Source organism: Hippocampus comes, unplaced genomic scaffold (assembly GCF_001891065.2).
Source record: "Hippocampus comes isolate QL1 unplaced genomic scaffold, H_comes_QL1_v1.1 scaffold307, whole genome shotgun sequence".
Classification (NCBI taxonomy): Eukaryota; Metazoa; Chordata; class Actinopteri; order Syngnathiformes; family Syngnathidae; genus Hippocampus; species Hippocampus comes.
The window spans coordinates 20,680-30,295 of NW_017805337.1; the positions used below are offsets into that span (position 1 = coordinate 20,680).

The following is a 9,616-nucleotide window of genomic DNA, read 5'->3' on the forward strand; positions in this document are numbered from 1 at the left end:
TCTGTACACACACACACACACACACACACACACACACACACACACACACACACACACACACACAAACAGACTCCATAGCATGCCGTTTATGTAAATGTTTCAGGTCATTTTAAGTTAAACGTGGTATTATTTATTTTTAATCCTCACCATAAGTTAGCATGTTGCTGTTGTTGAAGTGCCTTTTTTTTAAGTGTTAGTGATTATGAGTACAAAGTAGATTCCATCATTTCAATCCATCCGAATGAAGTCCATCATGCCAAACCTTTTGTTGTTTGTCTGTTGTCAATGATTGTTGCCACGGGCGTGTGCGTGACCTGTGACTTTCCCACGCCCCACAAAGGGTGGAGACACCGTTCTCATGAGTAGAGATCTCAATTAACGCCAGCGCTCCCAAAACGCATCGAATAAATCACATCAACTGTTGTGGAACAGTTGCTAGCGACACACTTTTTTTGTCCACACGCCAGTGAGATGTATTTGGCCGAAGCAAAGAACGACATCGAGAAAATCAAAGCTCAAATAGCACGGCGATGCTCATACCTTCCTAAAGGGACGTTGCCGGGACAAATTCTCTCTTGTCGCTCGGCCAACGGTGAATCGTACGATATAAACATCGATCTATCCGTGGTCTGTCATCGCTTGTCCTGCTCACGGGGTCACCGGACTTGGGGCGAAAGGCGTGACGACACCCCGAACCGGTCGTCAGTCTCTCACAGGAGACGCCCGCAGACATCGACAGAAAGTGGGAACTGCCTGCATGGGTCAAGCCAGGTGAATGAATCACAAGCATCCGATGAACTCATTCTATGAATTATATTCGGGTGGAATGTGGCTCGCTCATCAGCGACACCGCGAGTTTGTTCGTTTTGTTCCCCCCCTCCCCCTCTCACACAGGCACTACAGAAAGCTCTCCCTTGCATCAATGTATAAATCCGTGACATCGAATAGCGACAACGTACCTTTCAATCAAAACCACATGAAATCGCCGACTTGTTTTAAGCATCTCGATCGCGTGTAGATCGGCACTTCCTGAACTACCGGCAAAATAAAGCGCGAAAAATAAAAGCGTGTGGCAGAAAGAAAAAAAAAAACACAATATAAAAATAAAGCATGGCAAGAACTGGATTTTAACGGTAGAAAACAAAAACTTGTCAAAAGTAATAAACGGATGAGCATGAATACCTGTACATACATGTTTCATTGTCCTTTTTTGAAGGAGGGGGTGGGGGGGGGGCACAGATGCACACCCCTACAAATAATCTGCTGGTCACAGTCAAGGAAAAAAAAAAAAAATCTTGATCATCAATAAGCAATGTGAGGCATGCATGCATGATGTAAGTATCAATTTGAACATAGTTTTGGATGAGTGTCTTCAATAAGATTGCGGACATTCAGTTCTCTCATTCACTCATACTAGCGAGGTGGCAAGGTTGGGCGCTTCGTGCTTTGATGGGGTAGAGAAACCAGTCGTGCTACAGTCGCGTTGACTCTTTTAGCCAGATGCTTTCAAATGGGTGCGGTTCTCATTTGGCCCGTGCTTGTTTGTGTGTGTGTGTGTGTGTGTGTGTGTGTGTGTGTGTGTGTGTGTGTGTGTGTGTGTGTGTGTGTGTGTGTGTGTGTGTGTGTGTGTGTGTGTGTGTGTGTGTGTGTGTGTGTGTGTGTGTGTTTTTTTTTTTTTTTGGGGGGCACTGGCATGGTCGGCGTGACAGGCGCCGAAATGTGTCACGACGACCCCTGCAAGATATGTTGAGCAAGCTCGGCGAACTCTTGAGCATTTGGTCCTACTGCCGAAAAAAAAAAAAAAAATCATCGTCACGTATCAATGTGCCGACTCTCTCTGCATAAAATAACGGGAAGAAAAATCCACGGTGTTGACATCCACTACGTAGGGAACGTGTGAAGCTGCCTTGACGTTTCACCAATGTGCATGTGTGACTCATTTTGCAGCCCAAAAAAAAAAAAAATCAATCAATAAATCCTGCGCTTCTGTCAAATGAAATGGCTGCCAAAATGGGAGCAATAAATGCCGGTGACCAAAAAAGGATGTTTGCTTTTGAATGGCTTTGCCTATTTTGGACGCTGAACCAAAACAGGACATACTTACTCATTTGGGCCACAGTGTATTAAGGTCACGCTGACAGTCATCGCACTGAAAGTAGAGCAGTGGTGGCATTCCACTACCGCCGGTGTGGTTACGTTACGTAATCTTGTTTGGTGGCAACCGACTACGAATGAACACAAAGCTCATCAGAAACGATGACTCTGGAACCGAAGGGCTTCAACGTCTCCCTTTTGGATTTTTTTGCCACACAGTCCCTTTTGTTGGAAGCAACCCTTTTTGCAAACGCGCAAAAGCATTGGAAAACAGTGTCGCTGCGCCGGTGTAAAGCCGGGCCGGCCGGGTCTTCGCTGCGGGCCTCGCCGCGATCAGAAACGCTGCTTTCCATTGACCATTTAGTCGGATTTTAGAAAAACCCGGCCTTTGTCAAGGTTGAGAGCGGGGGTGCCCAAGTCTGGGCCCGGAGAGCCCCGACGCCGCCGGTTAACTTGAACACTCCTCATTCAACTCATCAACAAGCTCGGAGAAGCCCGATGGTTTGGATGGGGGGGGGCCCTTGAGGACGCGACTCGGGCACCCCTCGGTCGAGAGCTACGGCGGCATTTTCCCGTCCTCTGATCGGTTGAGCGCCTTGTGATGTCGGTCCCTCCTAAAAATCCATTCATCAAGGCTGCGTTTCGAATTGACCTCGTCGGGAGTAGTGATGTGTCGTTCGCGAACGAGCCGGCTCTTAGAGCCGGCTCTTTGAAGTGAACGACATGAGCCGGCTCCTAAGAGGGAGCCGCTTTAATGGGAGCCGACTTTTTTTTTCCTCCTGTTTTTTCCCCCTTTCGGTTAAAGCCGCACGTGATTGGTCAAGATCCGTGGTAGAAGAGGGAGGAGAGGGTTACACACGCACACACATGCACGCACACGCACACGCACACACACGCACACACACACCCACACACACACACGCACACGCACACACACACGCACACGCAGACACAGACACGCGTGCGCGCTTCAGTGAAGAGAAGGGGGAGGAGTCAGAGAAACAGCAGCACACTGTGAGCAGCACACGAACAGGAGAGACAGGGAGACGAGAGAGAGCTCGATAGCGCTACAGTACAGAGAAAAAACTACACGGTGGAAAGTGGAAAGGTGAGAAAATGGATAGGAAACGCAGTGAAATTTGGACTGATTTCAACTTAATTGATAGTTCAAAGGCAGCGTGTAGACTGTGCAAGGTTAAAATGTCCAATATCAAATATTAATTTATCATTTGTTGTTTGGTAATCAAAGCTTACTTATGTTGTTTTAATGTAAATATTTAAACACTTATAAATATGCACAATCAGAGATTGGAACTTTTTGTTGACCTTTTTTTGAGATGGGTCTTTGTTTTTGTACTTTGTAATTTATTTTTTTGTAGCACTCCATGTTGTACGCCATGTTGAGTATGTTCAGAAGAATATAAATAAAGCCATATAAATAATAAATATTTGATATACTGGATATTTTTTACATTCGTAATTAATTTTACACATAATTTTACATTATTTTTGGTATTAAACTAATTTAAGCAACAAAAAAACGGAGGAGCCATTTGGGAGCCGAAAGAGCCGGCTCTTTTTAGTGAGCCGAGCCAAAAGAACCGGCTCTCTAAAAAGAGCCGGAATTCCCATCACTAGAAGGAATCAAATAAATTCCATCCAGGGAAACGCATATTGAGGGATTAAGCTGGCGCTTTCAAAGGGGCGGGTCTGCCACTGACGGGCGACAGTTAGCCCAACGAATAAAGAGCGGAATCACAGTTAGTTTCAATCACGGTTTCTTCCGTTCGCGATCGGCAGTTTAAATAGTGTGTAAAGTCTTTCTGCAAATGTCTTTTATGTAGTTATTTTTGCACAGTCGTCACGTTTCTGCGGTGGCACTATAATGTTTGTTTGAACCAAGTAATTTGCGTTACAGCTGGAGTCAATAATGCCGGCACTTCACTTCCGTGTTTGGCCGTTGGGATTTGGAGTCCTTTTGCTCGATTCCAGTTGTTTTTGTTTACGCTAAGTCGAGCACATCATAATAAACAGACGAGGTCGGCGCCGTGTTTTCCCGCTGGGGAGCCAGCCCCAAGCGGTGCGACACCACAGGTGATGCGCCTTCCAGGACGCGCAGCCTCACATGGTGCGGAATGGTGACAAGAACACTTTGCGCTCCATTTGGCCCCCTCCGAGATATGACGGCGGGGGGATATTCGACTGGCTCAGCATCCACTTGTAAACATACCACCGTTTACGCTAAGTCGAGCACATCATAATAAACAGACGAGGTCGGCGCCCGTGTTTTCCGGCCGGGGAGCCCCAAGCGGTGCGACACCAAAGGTGATGCGCCTTCCAGGACGCGCACCCTCACATGGTGCGGAATGGTGACAAGAGCACTTTGCGCTCCATTTGGCCCCCTCCGAGATATGACGGCGGGGAGATATTCGACTGGCTCGATGGCTCACCGAATGGCTTTCATGTTACATTTTGACACAATGTGATCTGAAAATTCCACCCCAACCCAAAAAAAAAAAAAAATCGAACTTCATATCCTCATAGGGTTTGGAAGCTTTTTGACTTCAACAAGCGTGTTTGTGTGTGTTGGTCGGGAGGGATGAACTCTGATGACTCATCAGTCTGCTCGCTTCCTCAAAGAACTTTCACATTTGAAACATTGAAGCCTCACTGATTTCGTTCGGACATCCCTAAGCGGTCCCGGAAAAGTGCGACGAGGGGTACGAACGCCTAGGGGCGGAGCCGGGTTGCTTTGGGGTCAAAGCGGTAGAATGGAAAAGCAGCTTCGAATGCAGCTCTGCCAAATATTGGACGACGTTGTGAAATTGGAACGCTCATTTTCACATTTGAAACATCGAAGCCGCGCTGATTTCGTTCGGACATCCCTAAGCGGACCCGAAAAAGTGCGACGAAGGGTACGAGCGCCTGGGGCGGAGCCGGGTTGCTTTGGGGTCAAAGCGGTAGAATGGAAAAGCAGCTTCGAATGCAGCTCTGCCAAATATTGGACGACGTTGTGAAATTGGAACGCTCACTCTTTGTTTGATTGACTCGAGGTCGTCAGAGGTGAAAAGCGGGGTGCTCAAGCATGCCTCATGAATGTCGCCTTCCACGCATTCCTGCGATCCTTGGTGACCGCCGCGCCGTACGCGATACAAACGTCACGGCGCAAAGGCGCTTCGGAACATTTTGCCGCACAGCAAAATCACCGGGCGACGTTTATTGCGGCACGATTCAAAGGAATGTCTGCGAGGACGTGACATCTGACCACGCCGTCAAAGCGTCAAACCTCCATATGATTCATAATTCTTGGCGACGCACGCGTGAGGTGTGAATCGGGGAGGAGGATGAGTGCACGTTGTGCTCCAAGACATCACTGAGTCATCGTTTGCGCTTCAGGCCAACGATCGGCTATGAGGGCAACTCCTCAGTTACAGAGAGGCGTCTTGTGCCTGGAGCGCGCCGCCGGTTGTTAGGTGGCAAGGGCGTGTCTGCGGTCGTGCGTGTGTTCGCGAGCGGCACCCAATAGAGAGCAGCACCCATTCAAAAAAAAAAAAAAAAAAAACAATCACAACCTTGCTCCCTGCAAGGTTGGAATGTATTTTGCAATAAGCGTCACTCCCTGGGAACGCTGGCTCATCTCGAAGTCTAAACACGAGAGCCAAATGGGTGGAAGACCTGTCGAGCCGGGCCCCGCCTCCTCCTCGTAAGCTGCCGGATGGGGAAACTATAAAGGCAGGCACGAGGCCACGAGTCAAAGCAGAGGCAGAAGGAGACACAGAACCATGAAGGAGGAATTAGCCAACCGGACCACCAAAGCCGCGGATCCGTCCAAAGAGGAAAAACCGATGTAAGTCAAAGCCACCATACTGTCACGCATGACCTGCACTGACATCAAACTCAAGATTTCCTTTGATTTATTTATTTTTTTTTTTTTTCCCAGGGGGAGAAACTGGAAAGACAGAATCGGACTACTCTTGAAGACCAACTCAGCCCATTCGATCTCAAATCGAATGAAGACCAAATCGCACAGGTATGTTCGTTCATTCAAATCTGCGCATTAACGCATCACATTTGAGACACGATAACCAAACGACTGCATTGGAATCTATTTTAATTAAGGATGGGGGGGGGGGCATAGCACATAGAAGGGCTGCGTGCCCAAGTCTGTTCCTCAAGCACGGCTTTCCAGCCCGTTTTCGACGTCCCCCTCCTCCAACACGCCTGATTCAAATGATCGGGATGGTTAGCAGGCTGCTGCAGAGCTCGCTGGCGGGCTGATGGTTTAAAACGCGCGCGTTGGAGGAGGGAGACGTCGAAAACAGGCCGGATGGGGGCAATCGGGGACGTCCTCTTCTGCTGCGGTTGTCTCACGGGACTGGAAGCAGGTTGAAAAGAAACTCCAGTTCACAGGGTGCTAGCTTGCGCAAGTGAATACGCTAGCGGTCCCTTCGTGTCGCTTTAGCAGCTTCGTCGTGCATATCCGGAACCTCTGTGGCACTTCTTGTCACTTCCGACCCACCGACTAAACGGCGCTTTCTTTGCCCTCAGGCCGACGGTGGATGACGTGACGCAGTGGGCGCAGTCGCTTGACAAACTCCTCGGTCATAAATGTAAGCATCACTGGACACACGTACGGCCCAGCCGTTGCATAAGCGAGTCTCAAAGGTCAGACGGTTTGCGTGCGCTCGGCGTAGACGGCTTTTATTGCCGTTAGTTCGAGCAGGCCCGTGAAGCGCGCCGCATCCGCGCCCGTCGTCGCCTCGCGCAGGACGATGACGTCTCTTGTGTTTGTGGGCCCCCGGCACAGATGGAAAGACGGCCTTTTGCATCTTCCTGAAGACCGAGTTCTGCGAGGAGAACATTGAGTTTTGGAACGCCTGCGAGGACCTCAGGATGCTGTCGTCGCATCAAGAGCTGACGTCCAAGGCCAACAGCATTTACGAGGAGTTCATTAAAAACGAAGCTCCCAAAGAGGTAACGGGCTTCATCGAGTCCCTTTCTCTCGGGCGGCGGGCGAGCTTGGTAAAACGGACGCGGTGAACTGGAATTTCTCTTCCGTTGCAGGTCAACCTCGACTTTTACACCAAAAACAAAATCATCCAAAATCTCAACGAGCCCAACGTGGCCAGCTTTCTAGCGGCCCAGCGAAAAGTCTACAGCCTGATGGAGAACAACTCCTACCCGAGGTTCATCCACTCGGAGCTCTACAATGAACTGTTGGTGGCTGCGAGACGGCGACGACGCTGAAAGGGCTTCAAAGTCGACTCGAAACTTGGTGAACGGATGAACGAAGCGCCAGCATGGCCTCAACCAAAGGGACCCTGAAACTGTTTCTGAGCATCAACACTCGCGACGAGAGTGGAAAATACAACTGAAGCTGTTTTAAGCTTCCCTTCATTCTTTTTTTTTTTTTTTTTTTTTTAAACAAATGACTTCTATGACATTCGTATAATGAAGCGGGACGTTACATCCGGATACGATTCACGTTGCTTTCAAGTTATATTCACTTCACTCCGATACTATGACAACATACAATGTGATTTTTATGATTATTTAATTTATTTTTTGGGTGTACTTACTGCATTTGTTAGCAGCATTGCAGACGCAAGGAGTACTTGTATTTCGACTTCCACGGTTTTTTTGGACTGTTGTAAGATCTCTCGTTATGGATTTCGTTATTTGATGTTGCATTACATTTGTGAAAACACTGTACAGTATAACTAAAATCTATTTTTCCAATTGAGTTTTTTTCCAGTGGTGCATTGTTTCTGAATGTACTTTTTAATGGAGGGAGGGGGGAAGAGGGGGGAGAGGGGGCGAGAAATGTATATACCGTAAATTCCTCCAAACACACAGTGGGGGAGAACAAGTATTTGATCCCCTGCTGATTTTTGAGGTTTTCCCACTTACAAAGTAGGTAGAGGGATGTAATTTGCATCAAATGCACTCTTCAACTATGAGGGACGGAAGCTAATCGAAAACAAAAATCCAAAAAAATCACAGTCAATGAATTTTCAATAATTAATTTGCATTTTATTGCATGAAATTGCAAGCCTACATCAGACAAACAGCGCTCAATGTTTGGTACAGAAAACTTTGTTTGCCATTAGAAAACACGTTTTCACTGGTTCTTCACCAGGTTTGCACACACTGCAGCAGGGATTTGGGTTGGAGTTTTGATACAAACCCGCACACACACACACACACACACACACACACACACACACACACACACACACACACACACACACTCACAGATGGATAGCTAGATGGGGTTTCACAAAAAAGTCTGAATCTAAAAATTTTTTTTTTTCCTTAAAAGACGCATCAAATTCAACCAAATTGTTCCGCTTGAAAATAGAAAATATTGAGGGACAAGTCGTCTTTTATTGAATGGGTTTGGGTTAAGGGGTTAGGGTTAGGGGTTAGGGTTAGGGTTAGTGTTCAGGCTTAGTGTTAGGGTTAGGGGTTAGGGTTGGGGTTCGGGATTAGGGTTAGCGGTTAGGGTTAGAGTTAGGGTTAGGGTTAGCGTTGGGGTTCGGGTTAGGGGGTTAGGGGGTTAGGGGGTTGGGGTTCGCGGATATGGGATGGGGTTAGGGTTAAGTTTAGGGCTAAGGGTTCGGGTTAGGGTTAGGGTTCAGGGTTAGGGTTGGGGATTAGGGTTAAGGTTTAGGGTTGGGGTTAGGGTTAGCGGTTAGTGTTAGGGTCGGGGATTGGGGTTTGGGTTAGGGGTTCTGATTAGGGTTAGGGGTTAGGTTTAGGGGTTAGGGTTAGAGTTAGAGTTAGGGTTAGGGATTAGGAGTTAGGGTTGGGGTTCGCGTTGAGATTAGGGTTAGTGGTTAAAGTTATGGTTAGGGGTTAGGGTTAGGGGTTAGGGTTAGAGTCAGGGATTGGGGTTAGAGTTAGGGTTAGGGTCTTAGGGTTAGGGTTAGGGGGTTAGGGTTAGGGTTAGGGCTAGAGTTTAAGGTTCTGTTTTTTTCTCATCATCAGATGGCTCAATTTACTTGAGTCTCCCCTTTCACAACACCATTTAGAAATGGTATTCTGTACCTTTGTTACATCTGACAAGGATTACTGTCAGGTGCTTCATTTTGGAGTCAGACAGTCCTCCCTCAAGTATCTCCAGTTTGTCCAAGATGCTCCTGCTCACCCCCTGCAAAAGGGAGCACATCACCCCAATTCTGGCCTCCCCTCACTGGCTCCCTGCACACTTTTGAGTTCATTTCAAGATTCTTTCATTTGTTTTTGAAAATTTTAAATGCTCATCAGTGATAACAATCTTAAAATATGGGCGTTCCCCATCCCATCTTGCCTAGATTCACGCTCAAGTCAATTCAACAGATTTGAATGTAACAGAGGCGGGGCTCTCCATGTCTGTTCTTTGCAAGTAGAATTGTCAAATAGGCCGTGGAACACCTTTCTTCCAAAATGGAAGAAACACCTTTTCCTCATGTCACGATACACCAAAATGATAACATCAAAACCTCTGGGGTTTGTTTTTTCTTTTCTAATGTATTACACA

The 9,616-nt window shown here is 47.5% G+C and overlaps 1 protein-coding gene across 1 annotated transcript; it reads left to right on the plus strand.

Annotated features, from left to right (window-relative positions):
- The first annotated feature begins 5,837 nt into the window (after positions 1-5,837).
- On the plus strand, positions 5,838-7,837 carry LOC109516919 (regulator of G-protein signaling 2-like). Its single transcript, XM_019871737.1, has 5 exons — positions 5,838-5,941; positions 6,035-6,124; positions 6,643-6,704; positions 6,902-7,068; positions 7,159-7,837. Exons 1-5 carry the CDS (start codon positions 5,877-5,879, stop codon positions 7,339-7,341), a joined length of 567 nt encoding a protein of 188 aa, XP_019727296.1. The 5' UTR covers positions 5,838-5,876; the 3' UTR covers positions 7,342-7,837.
- Positions 7,838-9,616: the final 1,779 nt, after the last annotated feature.